This window comes from Podarcis raffonei, chromosome 4, assembly GCF_027172205.1.
Source record: "Podarcis raffonei isolate rPodRaf1 chromosome 4, rPodRaf1.pri, whole genome shotgun sequence".
NCBI lineage: Eukaryota > Metazoa > Chordata > Lepidosauria > Squamata > Lacertidae > Podarcis > Podarcis raffonei.
This window is the reverse complement of record NC_070605.1, coordinates 1,948,644-1,966,509: the sequence shown is the minus strand read 5'-3', so window position 1 is coordinate 1,966,509 and position 17,866 is coordinate 1,948,644. Positions and strand designations below refer to the sequence as shown.

General features: G+C 48.0%; 1 protein-coding gene across 6 annotated transcripts in view; it reads right to left on the bottom strand.

The window, feature by feature from the left end:
* Positions 1 to 17,866, bottom strand: part of LOC128412017 (zinc finger protein 420-like) — a 983,187-nt gene that overhangs the window by 11,985 nt on the left and 953,336 nt on the right. Inside the window, exons 1-2 of one of the 6 annotated variants that reach the window (XM_053384785.1) lie at positions 8,874 to 9,036; positions 4,505 to 7,944 (exon numbers count right to left, since the gene is read on the bottom strand). The exons of 3 other annotated variants lie outside the window; for them this stretch is intronic. In XM_053384785.1, the coding sequence (XP_053240760.1) occupies positions 6,842 to 7,944; positions 8,874 to 8,907 (1,137 nt within the window). In that variant the 5' untranslated portion in view covers positions 8,908 to 9,036 and the 3' untranslated portion in view covers positions 4,505 to 6,841. Of the gene's footprint in view, positions 1 to 4,504; positions 7,945 to 8,873; positions 9,037 to 17,866 lie in introns of those variants that run through there. 2 more of the 6 variants (XM_053384787.1, XM_053384780.1) reach the window with 2 other exon arrangements.

Genomic DNA, 17,866 nt, shown 5'->3' with positions numbered 1-17,866 from the left:
AAAACATCTGGAGGGCCGAGTTTGGGGATGCCTGCACTATGGGTTGTGGACTCTCCATCTTTGGAGGTCTTCACATACCTGTCAACTGTCCTGCTTTGAGTGGGACGTCCTGCAATTCCAGAAGCCACCCTGGCTTCTGATTGGCTCCCAGGATGTCCTGTTTTGGCTCCCGTGAAACTGTGGCCCCAAAAGACGCCCATTTTGGGGGATCCTTGCTCTCGTGTGAGTTACGTGACTCATTCAGGAGCGTGGCCCCAGAAGTCGCAGGTCCCAATTTCCCTCTGCAACATGTTGGAGGGTAGGCAGAGTTTGGGAGGACAACTCTATTCATATTCTATGGCTGTGGGTGACAGGAGAAAGAGTGGACGATGTCAGAATCTTCAGAGGGCCAGCAGAGGAGCCTCCCTTGGATGAATCACCACAGCCCCCTAGTGGCCTTAAAAGCAGGTGAGCAGTGAGTCTCCCTCAGGTTTTAAAAGGAGTGCTGCATTACTAGGCTGTCTCACAGGATGCTTTTTATTATGTTTTTATCATTGTTGTTCTGTATTGTCCTTTTAATGTTGTACACTGTCCTGGGAAATTCTGATAAAGAGGGGTATATAAACGCGGGTGGCGCTGTGGGTAAAAGCCTCAGCGCCTAGGGCTTGCCGATCGAAAGGTCGGCGGTTCGAATCCCCGCGGCGGGGTGCGCTCCCGCTGCTCGGTCCCAGCGCCTGTCAACCTAGCAGTTCAAAAGCACCCCCAGGTGCAAGTAGATAAATAGGGACCGCTTACTGGCGGGAAGGTAAACGGCGTTTCTGTGTGCTGCGCTGGCTCGCCAGATGCAGCTTTGTCACGCTGGCCACGTGACCCGGAAGTGTCTCCGGACAGCGCTGGCCCCCGGCCTCTTAAGTGAGATGGGCGCACAACCCCAGAGTCTGTCAAGACTGGCCCGTACGGGCAGGGGTACCTTTACCTTTACCTTATAAATTGAATAAATACTTCTACTACTACTACTACTACTACTTCCCCAGCACCATAAGTTCCTTGTTTGATGATGTTTTTATGTTATAAAGGGCTCTGAGTTCCGCCTTCTGGAGTGCCAAGTCTTATTGAGAGAACTGCTGTGGAGCTGAGATGAAGGCGGAGAGACCATTTCCTCTCCACCCAGCAGAGGTGTGGAACTCCAGGAAGACGCAACCTGAAAGACAGTGCGCTATTTTATGAAAAATGTTATAACTCCTGCTTATGTTATATGATGTTATGATGTATTGTAATTTTCATAAAATGTATACATTGCTTGATTGTAAACACACACACACACTTTCAAAATGTTTTTTAAAAATATTTTTATTAGTAATTTCAACATAACATTTTATCCAAAAACATATCATCCTTAAACCTCCCCTTATTTCTCACCTCTCCAAAAAACCTGACCCACCCTCCCTTCGCCCCGACTTCCCTCAGCTTCTCTTTCTGGTTTATCAACATATGTTATTTTCTGCATGTTACAAAACTGTACAGATCCTTAATTTATCTATCTAAATGTTATCAATAAAAAGTTTGTAAATGTTTATTCAAAACCTGCCAAGGAGTCCAGTTCATTTTGTTGCTTCTGTAAGTACTTTGTAAAGGGTTCCCATTCATCTTTAAAATCACAGTTATCCTTGTCACGTAGTTTGTGTGTCAATTTTGGCAATTCTCTGATTTCCATCAATTTCTCTTGCCATAGTTCTTTAGTCGGGATTTCCTCATTCTTCCATCCTTGTGCTGTTAAGACTCTTGCCGTCGTTGTCGCATACATAAAGATATTTTTCAGTTTCCTTGGCAGGTCTTTTCCTACAATCCCTAACAAGAATGCTTCAGGTTTTTAAACAAATGTTAATTGGAACATTTTCTTCAACTCATTATATATCATTTCCCAAAACTTTTTGATTTCATTACAATCCTACCACGTATGGTAAAAAGTCCCGTCTCTTTCTTTACACTTCCAAAACATATTTGAGCTGATTTTGTTCATTCTTCCTAACTGCACTGGTGTCATATAGCATCTATACATCATCTTCATATAATTTTCTTTCAGCAAGGAACACTCTGTGAATATTAAATTGGTTTTCCATAACCTTTCCCAATCTTCCACAATAATATTATGACCTATATCTTGTGCCCATTTAATCATAACTGATTTCACCTCTTCGTCTTTCGTCTCCCAATCTAACAGAATACCGTATGTGCCTTTCAGCAGTTGGAATCCAAGCCTCTCCTGTATTTGTCAAAGGATTCTCTGAAATTCTGATGTTAGCCTGTATCTCCTTTTCGTGTATGTAAAGGAAATGCCCTCTGGGAATTCCCATTTATATCTAATGTCAGCTCTCCTGAGTGCTACTGAGTGACAAGGGCTTTTCTTCCCACCGCCAGCCTTCAGAAGGCTGTTCTGAAGGCTGGCGGTGGGAAGAAAAGCCCTTCTCCCCACCTCCCACCCCGCAAGCTCCGGGGACAGGAGGGCTTTCCTCCCGACCGCCAGCATTTTAAAAGCCCCAGGGACAGCGGAGACTTCTCCGCTGTCCCGGGGAGATTTTAAAATGCTGGCGGGCGGCAGCGAAGCCTTCGCTACCGCCCGCAATCATTTTAAGATCGCCCGGGACAGTGGAGAAGTCTCCGCTGTCCCGGGGGCTTTTAAAATGCTGGGGGTTGGCAGCGAAGGTTTCGCTGCCGCCCGCCAGCATTTTAAGATCGCCCCGGGACAGCGGAGAAGTCTCCGCTGTCCCGGGAAGGCAGGCGGGGGGGGGGGAGCAAAGACTTTCGCAAAAGTCTTTGCTCCCCCTCGCCTGCCTTCAAAAGCCGTCGGGATAGCGGAGAAACGCGCTGCGCTTCTCCGCTATCCCGGGAAGGCAGGTGGGGGGAGCAAAGACTTTTTCCCCCCGCCGGCCTTCAGAAGAGGTCCAGGACCTCTTCTGAAGGCCGGCGGTGGGCGAAAGTCTTTGCTCCCGATGGCCAGTATTTTAAAAGCGGTCCGGGATAGCGGGAAAGCGCAGCGCTTCCCTGCTATCCCAGACCGCTTTTATAATGCTGGTGGTGGGGCGCAAAGCCTTTCAGCCCCCGCCGGCCTTCCTGGACCTCTTCTGAAGGCCGGAGGGGGGCGAAAGGCTTTGCTCCCCACCACCAGCATTTAAAAGAGGTCCCCGGAGATTTCTTGCGAAGCAAGCCCATAGGGAAATTCGTCTTGTGGAACGACTCAAAAACGGAAAACTCTTTCGTCTTGCGAGTTTTTCGTTTTGCGAGGCGTTCGTCTTGCGAGGCACCACTGTATATCTAATGTCAGATCTCCTGAGTGCTATTGTTAAATATCTATATTTGGTTCTTCTAAGTCTCAATTTCAGTGGAATCTCTCTAAAGATATCTACTTTGTGTCCGGAAACCACATGATTTTTTTCAAAAACTGTTCTTAAGGATTGCATCCTTCACTCTTTTTTTACTAGTGTTAAGAAAACATCTCCTGGCTGATAAATTTTAACACGATCTAATTCTGAAACAGCTCTCTGAAAGCCCATCCAACCAATCTTTGCTTTCTCCCAGCCATTCTGAAATTGTCTGTGTCACATATGTCTCCAAATTTGGCTCTGAATCAGATTCTGGAAGGCCTCTGTCAGGTAGACGTTAACTTATTACTTCAGCTAAATGTCACAGGATTAAACAAGGTACTACAGTGGTACCTTGGGTTACAAACGCTTCAGGTTACATACATTTCAGGTTACAGACTCTGCTACCACAGAAATAGTACCTCGGGTTAAGAACTTTGCTTCAGGATGAGAACAGAAATCGTGCTCCGGCGGCCCCATTTGCTAAAGTGGTGCTTCAGGTTAAGAACAGTTTCCGGTTAAGAACAGACCTCCAGAACAAATTAAGTACTTAACCCGAGGTACCACTGTACAGGCACAGCTTCTCTTAAACTCCCTCCTCTCATAATCAGTTGTTACACTTCAGGTATCCAGAATAAATGCTAAAAGGCTTAACTCTGTTTCTGCTGCTTCTCCCTCATTCCCTTCCTTAGTTATGACAGGACAGCCCAGCTTCCTTCATGGCTTCATACTTTGGTCCGTGAGCGAGGGGCCACTTTTCCTCGGTTCCCCTCTCTCTTAGCAGTCCCACTCCCGAGGTATTTTCCTTTGTATGCCAGACCCAGGGGATCCTCTTGAGTCCTATTTACTGACTCAGAAATCTCCTTTTCCTAGAAAATCTCTCCCCTCCCGAATGGAAGGAGACCCCAGAAGAAGAGTCTTCCCAAAGCTTCTCCCTCCAGATTAAGTCCCTTCTGAACACTCTCTCCAGACCCTGAACATGGACTTCCTATCTCAGCTACGACTGTTAATAGAGGATGAGCTGCCTCACTTCATGAAATTAAAACCTCGCTCCTTCAAAGTATTAGAGTTCAAAGACTGTGATAAAAATGAAAGAAGAGCAAAGGGAGAACAATATCGTGGTTCTCAAATGATGGATAACATAGGTTACTACAGGAGTAAGAAAATAAAATGATAATTATTAGTATTATTTATTATTTGTACCCCGCCCATCTGGCTGGGCTTCCCCAGCCACTCTGGGCAGCTTCAAATAAAATATTAAAATACTAATACATCAAACATTAAAAGCTTCCCTAAACAGGGCTGCCTTCAGATGTCTTCTAAAAGTCTGGTAGTTGTTGTTCTCTTTGACATCTGGTGGGAGGGCGTTCCACAGGAAGGCCACTACCGAGAAGGCCCTCTGGCTGGTTCCCAGTAACTTAGCTTCTCGCAGTGAGGTAACCTCCAGAAGGCCCTCGGTGCTGGACCTCAGTGTCTGGGTAGAACTTCAAAGGCAGCCCCATATAGAGCGCATTGCAGCAGTCCAAGCGGGAGATAAGAAGAGCATGCACCAATTTGGCGAGGCAGTCCGCAGGCAGATAGGGTCTCAGCCTGCGTACCAGATGGAGCTGGGAAACAGCTGCCCTGGACACAGATTTGACCTGTGCCTCCATGGACAGCTGTGAGTCCAAAATGACTCCCAGGCTGAACACAGCCCAGGGGGAAGGAGCGCAACTACTGTATGACACTGCCCCCAGCTTCCAGCCCCTCAAGACAGTCCAGAAGGATGTTATGGTCGATGGTATCAAACGCTGCTGAGAGATCCAGCAGAACTAGGAAACAGCTCTCACCTTTATCCCTAGCCCGCCAGAGATCATCAACCAGTGCAAACAAGGCAGTTTCAAGTCCCATGTTGAGGCCTGAATCCCGTCTGGAAGGGATCCAAATGGTCCGCTTCCTCCAGGCGTGCCTGGAGTTGTTCAGCAACCACTTGCTCAATCACCTTGCCCAAGAATGGAGGATTTGAGACTGGGCGATAGTTGGCCATCGTGGCCACATCTAAAGATGGTTTTTTAAGAAGCGGTTTAATAACCGCCTCTTTCAGCGGGTCTGGGAAGGCTCCCTCACGGAGGGAAGCATTCACCACCCCACGAAGCCCATCGCCCAGCCCTTCCAGGCTAGCTTTTATAAGCCAGGATGGACAAGGATCAAGGAGACAAGTGGTTGGTTTCACTCGTCCAAGCAGCCTGTCCACATCCTCGGGGGTAACAGATTGGAATTGACCCCACACAACTTGACTAGACAGGACTCTAGCACTCTCCCGCCCTGCTCCCACGGTGGAGTCTACGTCTTCTCGAATCGGAGCGACTTTGTCTGCAGAAAACTTTGCAAAATCATTGCAGGAGATCATGTGGCCTGTACTGGGCCCTAATGGAGCAGGTGGTACTGCTAAATTGTGAACCACCTGAAAGAGTCTCCTGCTGCTGTTTTCCGCAGATGTAATAGAGGCGGTGAAGAAAGTCTTCTTCGCCGTCGCTATCACCACTTGGTAGGCTCAACATTGAGCTTTAACCCGTATCCGGTCAGCTTCAGAATGGGTTATCTGCCACCGGCGCTCTAGCCGTCTCAGCGATTGTTTCATTAGCCTCAGCTCCGAAGAAAACCACGGGGCTGTCTGGGCTCCATGCAATCGGAGAGGGCGCTTCGGAGCCAAACAGTCAATAGCCCTGGTTAACTCCACATTTCAGCGGGCCACCAAGAATCAGCTGAAAGGCCATCAACATGGGATAAAACATCCCCTACCGCTCTCTGGAAACCATTTGGATCCATCAAGGGGCTGACCATCTGAATCGGTCCCACCTCCCTGAAGAGGGGAAGGTTCGCGGAGAAGTCCAATTGCACCAGGAAGTGATCTGAGCATGGCACTTTTAGTTTCGCTTTCACTTAGTGTCAGATCACCAACATCCATAGAGGTGAACACCAGGTCTAAGGCATGTCCACGGCTATGAGTTGGGCCAAACATATTCAGGGAAAGCCCCATGGAGGCCATGCTTTCCACGAAGTCCCAAGTGGCCCCTTGTAAGGTCGTGTCGGCGTGGATGTTAAAATCCCCTAGGACAACCAAACTAGGTGTCTCCAGGAGAACATCCGCCACGACCTGGAGCAGCTCAGGCAGGGAATCCTTGGTGCAGTGGGGAGGTCGGTACACCAAAAGGAATCCTGTACTGCCCCTATTGCCCAACTTCCAGAACATGCACTCAGAGAACTGGGTCTTCCCAATAGGAGGCCTGCTCCACAGGGTAGGGCACAAACCAATGCCTTCAAGTTTTGTTTTGTTTTTAAAAAGACTGACTAAACATGCGGAAGAAGTTTTTGACAGCAAGAGCTGTTAGTGGATTGGACTCCCTTGGGAGTTCTGGAATTTCCATTCTTCGAGGTTTTCAAATGAAGTTGGATGGTCATCTGTCATGGATGCTTTACTTGCTATGCCTGCATCACATGGGTGGAATAGATTGCACCAGGGATCACTTCAAGCTCGAAAATTCTACAATTCCGTGATTCTCCCCTGTATGAATTCTTTGATGGTAAGTGAGACTGGACTTATGATTGAAGCTCTTTCCACATTCCACACACTGATAGGGTTTCTCCCCTGTATGAATTCTTTGATGGGAAGTGAGATTGGAGCTCATACTGAAGCTCTTTCCACATTCAATGCACTGATAGGGTTTCTCCCCTGTATGAATTCTTTGATGGGAAGTGAGCTCAGAGTTCGTACTGAAGCTCTTTCCACATTCCACACACTGATAGGGTTTCTCCCCTGTATGAATTCTTTGATGGGAAGTGAGACTGTGGCTGTGACTGAAGCTCTTTCCACATTCCACACACTGATAGGGTTTCTCCCCTGTATGAATTCTTGTGTGGGAAGTGAGATTGTGGCTGTGACTGAAGCTCTTTCCACATTCCACGCACTGATAGGGTTTCTCCCCTGTATGAATTCTTTGATGGGAAGTGAGACTGTGGCTGTGACTGAAGCTCTTTCCACATTCCAGGCACTGATAGGGTTTTTCCCCTGTATGAATTCTTTGATGGGATGTTAGAGAGGAGCTCATACTGAAGCTCTTTCCACATTCCATACACTGATAGGGTTTCTCCCCTGTATCAATTCTCTGATGCCTAGTGAGATCGGAGCTCGTACTGAAGCTCTTTCCACATTCCACACACTGATAGGGTTTCTCCCCTGTATGAATTCTTTGATGTTTAGTGAGACTGTGCCTGTGACTGAAGCTCTTTCCACATTCCATACACTGATAGGGTTTCTCCCCTGTATGAATTCTTTGATGGGAAGTGAGATTGGAGCTGCTCCTGAAGCTCTTTCCACATTCCACACAATGATAAGGTTTCTCCCCTGTATGAATTCTTTGATGGGAAGTTAGAGAGAAGCTCTGACTGAAGCTCTTTCCACATTCAATGCACTGATAGGGTTTCTTTCCAATGAGATTTGGTTGATGGGAACTGGAATGGGAGCTCTGACTGCAGCTCTTTCCACACTCCAAATTTTTACGTGCCTTCTCCACTCTGCAGATTGTGCTGTGGTCACCTTTGTTCTTCCTTTCCAATTCATCACAATCTGCAATGGAGAGAAAAAGGGATTAGAGCCTCAGGAACAAATGGAGCCCCTAGTTAGGGAATAATGCTCATTAAATTTGTTGTAGAGAAGGCAGTGTTCATTACCTTTGTTATTTATAATAAACCAATGTATTTATTATTGGATTCTAATCATTGGTTGAATGTTGCTTTGTGTGAAGTAAGTTACTCATTTTATAAATTTTGTACTTTTTGTAAATTTTTTGTACTTTTTTCATTGGATTAGATTGTTGTTATTATTACTGTTTCATGTTCATACAGTAGCACCTCGGGTTACGTAACCCTCGGATTATATAAACATCAGCTTATGAAAGTGACAAATCCATGCGCAGTGATCCTTGGGTTGCGAAAACCTCGGGATCTGGCCGGATCTTCGGAACGGATCCCATTCGCAACCAGAAATACGACTGTATATGTGTTGGAAGCTCCCCAGATTGGCTGGGGCAACCCAACCAGATGGTCAGGGTATACATAAAAATTATTATTACTACTATGATTATCACTGCTAGTACTACCTGAGATTCAATCAGCCTGGCTCTTCTCTGGGGCAGATGTTGTTTGGCCCAGTCATGGCATCCCCTCCATCTCCAGTGTCAGTCGTCTCTCTGGTCAACCCAAGACTGACAGCAGCAAAAACAAAAACAGGAAACCTGACAGAAGCTACTTATCTTTCCGAACAACTCTGAAGCTGACATTTAAGATGCCTGGGCAGTTCAGATCAGCCCAACTGTGGTAGAAGGAGGCAGAACTGGAGGAAGATTGTTCACCGAAAAAACTGTAACCTACTATTTCTTGTGGGGGTGTTAGGTTCCCAGGTGTTGTAGGGGGCGCTGTGAAAATATATGAGGTTTGTCACATAGAGGTATGTTTTGAATTTCCTGGCAGATAGGACGATCCCACACGGAGGCTTACCAAGAGAGGCCACGATCCCGCAATTCTCCTCCATGACGTCCTTATGCAGAGCTCTCTGGTCAGGATCCAGCAACTCCCACTCCTCGTTCGTGAAACGAACAGCGACATCTTCAAAGCACACTGGACCCTAAAAGAAAAAGGGAAATGTCCTCCTCTGAGACAGCAGAAATATGATCTGCTACACAATGCTCTGTTATATCCTTCCTGTTAATTGCTGTGTTATTTCAATAGGGTAGCTTTGCTGCACATTTTTATTATGGGTACCTATTTTAATGTTTTAATTGAATTCTTTTATTCTGCATTTTAACTATGGGTATTCGTCTTTTTGCAAATAGGTGGTACTCCAGCTTATGTTTACGTTTTTCTGCCTACGCAAGCATTCCAGTTTCCCCGATGAAAGGATCCACTTTCTCCTCTTCTCCTGAGTTGTTCTGGGGAGGTTCCCTTCCAATGCCCTAGAGCGAAATTCAAGGGGTTCATGGGGGCATGGAGAGGGGGAGGAGTGGGGGGCAGGCCCCATTTTGCAGCAGATAGGGCTGGCTAGGTGAATCCTGGACATTATTTGTTATCGTCTGTCCGCTGCTTAGAAGCCTATTTTAGCATTCACTGATGAATACAGAAATACAAGAAGCCTAGTCTGGAGGGCCATCTGTCTTGGAGGATCTAGCTGAGACTCCTGCAATGCAGGGGGTGGGACTTGATGACCCTTGGGGTCCCTTTCAACTCTAGGATTCCATGAAAACTGCAACTACAGATGAATCCTACTGTCAACATTCAGAAGGCTGGTATGACAGAGTCATCTGGGCAGGAAATCCCATAGTTCACAGCTGGAGTTTACTCTTTATCAGCAAGAGCACAATGTTCACATACTTGGCTGAGTTTCGGGCTTCATGAAAACAGCAGCTCATTTCCTGAGCCTCTTCGTCCACAAAAGCAGTTGCTGAGAGTGAAGGCCCCCGGCTCCCCACAGCTTTCCAAGTCCCCTCCTCTCTGGGGTTTCTGGCAAGCGATTGAACGGTGTGCCAGTGTGCAGCCTGCCTTTACTCCTCCATGTTAGACCTCTCTTGGCTCTGAGAGACAAGCAGGGAGGGTGGATTCTGGCAGAAGGAGAGGGAGCCCCCGTGGCTCCTCCTTCTCCTGACTCACCTCTGCCTCTCAACCTCCCTCCTCCCACTCGCCTCCTTCCTCTTCTGCCTCCGATTCTGCACTGCATTCTGCCTCAGGGTCTCCCAGCTCACTAAGCCCTGTTACCCCTTCAGCTTCTGACACCTCCTCTTCCCAAGCTTCTCCCTCTGACCGCCAATCCTTCCTCAACCTTCACTCCTTGGGCTCAGAGCAATCTTCCCTTCCTGGTTCCCCGGCTGCTTCCTCCCACCATTCCTCTGTGCCCAACCAGTCCATGACATTGCTCCGTCCCTCAGCCTCTGTCCCCACAAGGCAGCTTCCCCTGACCTGATCTGGTTCCACAGCCACTGCTTCCCTTCTGCCCCCAAGAAAAGGCGGATCAGGAGGTCTTGCCGGCATCATTCTTTCACCTGCAAAAGAAAAAAAGGTAATCAGGATGCTAGGAGTGCCTGCTTCGCTCACAGAGGAAACAGGACATCTCTAACTACAGATGGGCTTTGAGAAAGCCTTACCTGCTGAGTGCAGTTGAAGGTTTGTGCCCATTTCATGTTAGGTGTGCAGAAATACATCGCCCCTCCTCTGAACCCTTGTTCCCAACCCCCACCCCGCAAAAAAAAAAAAACCAAGATGAAAAGAACCCTCAGATGAGTTGGAAAACCAACAGAACAAGACCAAATGGAGAAAAGCCACCTTCCTCCTTACCCAGTGGCCGCTCTCTGGTGTCCAACGGAGGCCTCTCTGCCTCACAGGAATCCAGGTCCATTTCTGCAAAATGATCCCTTTTCTGAAAGAACAACAAGAATTCAAAACAGTAAATGAAAGGTGAGAAATATTAGAAAGAGAACACAAAGACAGATACTTTAAGGGTGTTAGATTTCATTCCCCGAAAACGGATGGGCCATCAGCAGACCTTTTCTGGATGTTTTCTGTCCTGTTTGGAGCCCCTTGGGAGTATCCAGAGGAAAGTCTCTCTCACCTGCTTTTTCTCTTCCTGTTTTCTCTCCTCTGCCTGACTCAGGAGGAAACCTTCGGCCAGGGCCACCGCCTGGGAACTGGTCTCCGCTCCACAGTCCCTCACCCAGCTCTCCATCTCTGGTGGAAGGACAGCCAGGAACTGCTCCAAGATCACCAGGTCCAGCATCTCAGCTTTCGTGTGCCTTTCCGGCTTCAGCCACTGACAGTCAAAGTGGTAGAGTCGGCTGCAAACCTCTCGGGGCCCTTTGGCTTCCTGGAAGCAGAACTGCCTCAACTGCTGGCTCTGCACCTCTGAGCAGTGGGTATCCTCCTCACCCAGGATCTTCTGCACAGAGTTTTCCAAGAATCCCTCACTGCTCCCAGTTTGGATGACATGGCCTCTTCCTGTTCCAGGGCCAGCTGTGTCTCGCTCATCCATCTGTGCTCTCAGGAAGCCTCTGAGAGATGGGAAGGAACCCTTTGGTCTTCTGCCAAGTTCTGTCTGTCTGAATAAGAAGCTCTAGCAAATCCTGCAAAGCAAATACATTGTTCTGTTACAAAAGTTGTACAGTATCAGGAGAAGAAAAAGTTTCCCTGAGCAAGCATGGGTGAGTCTTGCTGGGAACCAGGGTAGGATTGCACCACAGCCCAGACTCTGAGCTATCTTTCTAACAAGGAGGAGGAGGAGAAGGAGGAGGAGGAGGAGGAGATGTAGGCCTCTAGAAGGGAGATTGTGGAAATGTGGAGGCAAGCGAAGAGATTAATACGAGGCGAATCAGCCTGGTTGCTCCTTCCTTCCAGTCAATGCATGAAATCAGAACTGATTGACAAGGGAGTCATTGGTTCCTAGTGAAAAATGACTACGTGTGTTGAATCTGAATCTCCTTTCTTGTAGCTTGAAGCCATGGGTTGGAATCCTGCGCCCAGGTGACATGGCTCTCCTAAAGGCCGGCCTCACTATACACTGCCTTTGTTGATCTAAAAGCAGCCTTTGATACAGTCTCCAGAACCAGACTCTGGGACAGACTACAGGGGACCTACATAGAATTAAGAGCTTCTGCTCTTCATTCAGGCACTGCACGCAAACACGGCTCTTAGAGTCAGGTGTAGCCGCCTAGGACACCTAACGGACCCTATTAAAACCTCTAAAGGAGTCAGGCAAGGGTGCCTATTGGCCCCTCTACTATTCAATTTCTATCTAAATAATTTAGTATCTGCACTCCATGACTCAGAACTCCACCCTCCGAAGCTCGCAAATCGGCATATTTCGGTCCTGCTATATGCCTACGATGCAGTAATTTTATCTAGAACCCCCACTGGACTCAAAAGAGCACTAAGAAAGCTCGCAGCAAACTGTGAATTTGAATGTCTCAAAATCAACTATCAAAAGACCAAGATACTCGCTTTGGGGGCAAAACCAAAGCTTAAAAGCTGGGAACTCCAAGGCCATAAATTAGAAGAAGTCACAAACTATAAGTATCTAGGAATGGTGGTACAGGCCTCAGGAGCCAACAAACTACACATAAACTCCATCGGGAGTTCAGCGGAAAAACCCGCAAATTGATGAGAGTGGAGGCTAGCATCTGCCTAACATCTGCCTTATAAGCCTGGTAGATGAAGGGAACGCAGTGGATGTAGCCTACCTTGATTTCAGCAAGGCATTTGACAAGGTGCCCCATGATATTCTTGTAAAGAAGCTGGTAAAATGCGGTCTTGACTATGCTACCACTCAGTGGATTTGTAACTGGCTGACTGACCGAACCCAAAGGGTGCTCATCAATGGTTCCTCTTCATCCTGGAGAAGAGTGACTAGTGGGGTGCCACAGGGTTCTGTCTTGGGCCCGGTCTTATTCAACATCTTTATCAACGACTTGGATGATGGACTCAAGGGCATCCTGATCAAATTTGCAGATGACACCAAACTGGGAGGGGTGGCTAACACCCCAGAGGACAGGATCACACTTCAAAACGACCTTGACAGATTAGAGGACTGGGCCAAAACAAACAAGATGAATTTTAACAGGGAGAAATGTAAAGTATTGCACTTGGGCAAAAAAAATGAGAGGCACAAATACAAGACGGGTGACACCTGGCTTGAGAGCAGTACATGTGAAAAGGATCTAGGAGTCTTGGTGGACCACAAACTTGACATGAGCCAACAGTGTGACGCGGCAGCTAAAAAAGCCAATGCAATTCTGGGCTGCATCAATGGGAGTATAGCATCTAGATCAAGGGAAGTAATAGTGCCACTGTATTCTGCTCTGGTCAGACCTCACCTGGAGTACTGTGTCCAGTTCTGGGCACCACAGTTCAAGAAGGACACTGACAAACTGGAACGTGTCCAGAGGAGGGCAACCAAAATGGTCAAAGGCCTGGAAATGATGCCTTATGAGGAACGGCTAGCTAAAGGCCTGGAAACGATGCCTTATGAGGAATGGCTAGCAGTAAAACTAGCTAAAATGTACAAAACATGTAATAAGTGTTGGAAATGTAAAGAAAAAGAAGGGAAATTCTATCATATGTGGTGGGAGTGTAAAAAGGTGAGAGGCTTCTGGGAAATGATATATAATGAATTGAAAAAGATGTTGAAATACACGTTTATTAAGAAACCGGAGGCCTTCTTATTGGGATTGGTAGGAAATGAGATAAGTAAGAAAGACTGTAAACTTTTCCAATACGCAGTTACAGCAGCGAGAATACTTCTGGCCCAAAAATGGAAACAGGAAGAGTTACCGACGGTGGAAGAATGGAGACTGAAATTGACTGATTATGCAGAACTGGACAAACTAACAGGGAAGATCCGATATCAACGAGACCAAACGTTCATCGAGGACTGGGGAAGATTTACAGATTATCTGAAAGGCATATGTGATGAACAGATAACATTTGTTGGTTTTCAAGAGACTCTGTGAAAAACAGAGGAATATTGTTAAAAAGAAAATAAGAGGAGGGAAGGAGATATCTAAAGGCAATACTAAGTTAAGAAATGCGTTAATAATATTGATGCAAACGAAAGATCGGCAGAGGAGCTGAGGGAAGTCAAAAAAAGAGATGAATGTGTGATAAAATGTGAATTGATTGTATAAAAATGGTTGTTGTTTTTTTTCTTTTGTGGAAAATGAATAAAAATATTTTTTTAAAAAAGGAGTGTGGTGGAGTCTCCTTCTTTGGAGGTCTTTAAGCAGAGGCTTGACAACCATATGTCAGGAGTGCTCTGATGGTGTTTCCTGCTTGGCAGGGGGTTGGACTCGATGGCCCTTGTGGATTCTATGATCAATCTACAAATGGCTGACATTGAATCTGCTCCCCCGAGGGATAGCCCCATTGATCCTCTGTGACCAATTCCAGTCAGGCTGGCAGACTGCAGTTCTGAACACCCTCCAGAAACTGGGTTTTGCCCCTCAAGCCCTTCTAAGTCTGGGCTTGGGCCAGGCAAAAGCCACGGTCAGGCAAAGAATATTAGATACCGAGAGACAACAGGACTGCGCAAGGTGCCCCGACCATAAAATTGGAGAAATCGAGAAATATATAGCCGCACCGGCAGTATATCTCTTCTTTCTCGCATCTAGAAATACAAGAAGGGCCTTTACACTCGCCAGAAGCTCGGCTCTTCCCTCGCTGGTCCTGGATGGAGCCTTTAGAAAAGTCCCGTGTGCTCAGAGACTTTTCACCTGTCCATTGGGAGAGATAGGAAGCCAAAACACTTGTTCTTTAGACGTCCCTTTTACGAAGAGACACGTAGTAAGACCATTGATCCCCTGCTGGTGAGGCTCGCTGACCTCCCGCAAAAGCAAAAATTTGACCTTTTGCTGTTAGGCAAAGATCAGAAGATGACCTGGATGGTCGCCAGATTCTGTGTACAGATCTGTAGGCGCAGACCATCTCCCAACTCAAAATAGTCCGTCATGAAAATCCCCAAACTCGGTTTCATGGGTGACTCTGAGTCAACTCCCTGGGATAGTTTGTTGGTGTACATTGTTTTTAAATTTATTGTTGTACATAAATTGCCTGTTTTAGTTCTGTGACTGTACCCCCAAGTGTGTTTTATAAGCTGGTCTCTGACCGTAATAAATGATCTAATCTGACATGGCTCTCCTGTCTCCTCTCTGTCTCCTCCTCTCCAACTAAACATACCCAGCTCCTCATAAAGCTTGGCTTGATCTGCTTGGCTGGCCTCCTCTGCCAATAAGGAGAAAGAAAGAAGGGAAACAGACAAAGAGGTTTTGGAGCAACCATTCATACACGTTTCCTCTGTTCTGCAATGACGCTGACCCGTGTCACACACAGCAGAAGTCGTACTGATAAGCTTCTTCACAGAAGCTAGATTTCTATCTGCTAGATTTCCCAGGGGGCTCTTAATAAATTTTTTTTCTGGAAGGGGGGGCAGTAACTTCCTCCCCTCCCCCCCCCAAAGATCTAAAGGACGGAGACAGTTCCTGCGACCTCGCCCCTCCCTGGCAGGACCCCCTGCTCCCTGGGGCTCCCCCCCTCCCCACATGAGCCACCCTCCCCTGCTGCAGCCCTGGGACCCCCACCTTCTCCCCACTGCACCCTCCTGGGGGGGGGAGAGGAGACTCACCAGATCCCAGGAGAGGATTGCCCTTCCCAAAGGAGTAAGCAGCGTCTTTATACAAATGCAGAATATAGAGTATTGTAGTTGCAAACCTCGCGCAACCCCGTCCCTCCCTGGCAGGACCCCCTGCTCCCTGGGGCTCCCCCCCTCCCCCCATGAGCCACCCTCCCCTGCTGCATCCCTGGGACCCCCCCTTCTCCCCACTGCACCCTCGGGGGGGGGGGAGAGGAGACTCACCAGATTCCCGTGGAAGAGAACAATGCAGCATTTGCAATAGCAGAAAGCAAACCCCCCCCCCCCGCTTGCAAGAAGGGGAGGGAGGGGCTTTTCCTCTGGAGGACCTGGCCCCCCTTTACTTCCTTTCCCCTCTAGGAATGCAGCTCGGTTCCCTTTAACCCTTGCAAAGCCGAGTCCACCCTGCTCAGTCCTCTCTGCCTTTTCTCTCCTGCATTGCACAATCCCAGAGATGCTCATTTTGAGGGGACGCTCTTGGTTGGTCTGTGATCTGCTCCCTCCCTTGGCCAGAAACTGGAGGAAGAGGTTGCAGGCAAAAGGGGTTTGCAGGAAGCGAGGAACCTCATCCTAGAATGGGAGGGAGCCCTAAGGGTCATCTATTCCCATAGGCGCCGACTCCATGGGGCTTGAGGGGGCCCGAGCCCCCTCAAAAATTCGTTTGGGGGGGCTCCGCCCCCCCAATAATCTCCGGCGCCCCTCCAGCAGAGCGCCATCGCCGCCCCTCCCCCAGCCCAAAATGCACAGGGGGGGCGGGCTGCATGCCTCCTGCCCTCCCTCCCGAGCAAAAGCTCCACCCAATTTCCTTTGGAGCTGATTAATAGGCGCAGCACGCTCTCCCCTATTCGCTCACGAGGAGGCGGCGCCACTTTATTTGCATATTCATGAGCTTATTTATTATTCATGAGCTTTCCCGGGCCCCCCCAATATTTTTTATAAGTCCGCGTCGCTGTCTATTCCAGCCCCCCTGCAAGGCAGGAATCTCAGCCAAAGCATCCACCCTCTGCTTAAAAACCTCCAAGGAAGGAGAGTCCGCCATCTCCCAAGGGATTCTGCTGCTCTTCTCGTCAGAAGAAACTGCTTTCTGGTCCTCTGGGTCCCTTATTCTGGGTGCTCCCCTCTAGGGCAGGAGAAAACAAGCTGGCTCCCTCTTCCATGGGTCAGCCCTCCAGATATTGAGAGGTGGCTCTCAGGTCTCCATCCAGCCAGATCTCAGCTGAGGGGGGAACAGGAAGACACGCTGTTCCTGCCTCTCCTGGGACTATACATTGCTGAACTGCAAAATGCAGGAAAGTGCACATTTTGAAGGCTTTGGGCACGTTTTGTTAATGGAGAAATCTGAGGGCTCCCTTGGACAAAAAACAAGGACACCAGCCAGGAATACCAGAGCAAAAGAGCAGCCAGTAGGCTTGGTCTTTCTTGAAGACTGTCGAGACAGGACTCCCACCTGCAACCAGGTGGAACAAGATGGAAGCCCCAAACAGCAGAGCTTCCAAACTTTATCAGCTGCTAATCCCCATGTTGCAACCCCCCAAACTACATCACTCATACATCATGAAAGGGGAGGTCTGGTGGAAGTAATCTGAGCATCCTGGACCCTGCCCCATGGTTCCCCTTGCCTTCCATCAAACACCCATGGAATGTAACCTGACCCTTTTGCCTTCGTCTGGGTTTGTTATTTCTGGAATGGCTACCTGTCTGGCACTCAGGTATCAGGATGCCAGGGATTATCCCTCAGGCAGAGGGGCTGCTGAGTAGCTGAGCTCACATGTCTATATGAATTTCTGAATTTTTCCCAGTGAGCCAGTACATAGATACATTTATCAGTGAATTCTTACATTTGGTAACATGCAGCAGAGGCCCTTTGACCAGATAGGAAGAAACTGTGATGAAGTGTTTTGTGGGGACAAATTACAAAAGTCACAAAAGTGATTTTGCCTGCAGGTGAATCCTGGAATTAGCCAATCATGTGGGGCCCATTGTGTAAATAATGTATATAAAGCAGACATTCCGGGGGAACTTCCATTCCTCCTCACTACTATGCGCTGAATAAAGAGCATGAAATCCACACTCAACTCCGAGTATATTTCAATAGGAGAGCCTTCAAGGTGCCACACAGGACTGCTGGATCTGGATTGGCTAAGCAGATGAAATGGACAGAAGCATCTCAGCCAGTGGGAAAGGCAGCCGTATTGACTATGGCAGGCATCCCCAAACTCGGCCCTCCAGATGTTTTGCGACTACAATTCCCATCATTCCTGACCACTGGTCCTGTTATCTAGGGATGATGGGAGTTGTAGTCCCAAAACATCTGGAGGGCCGAGTTTGG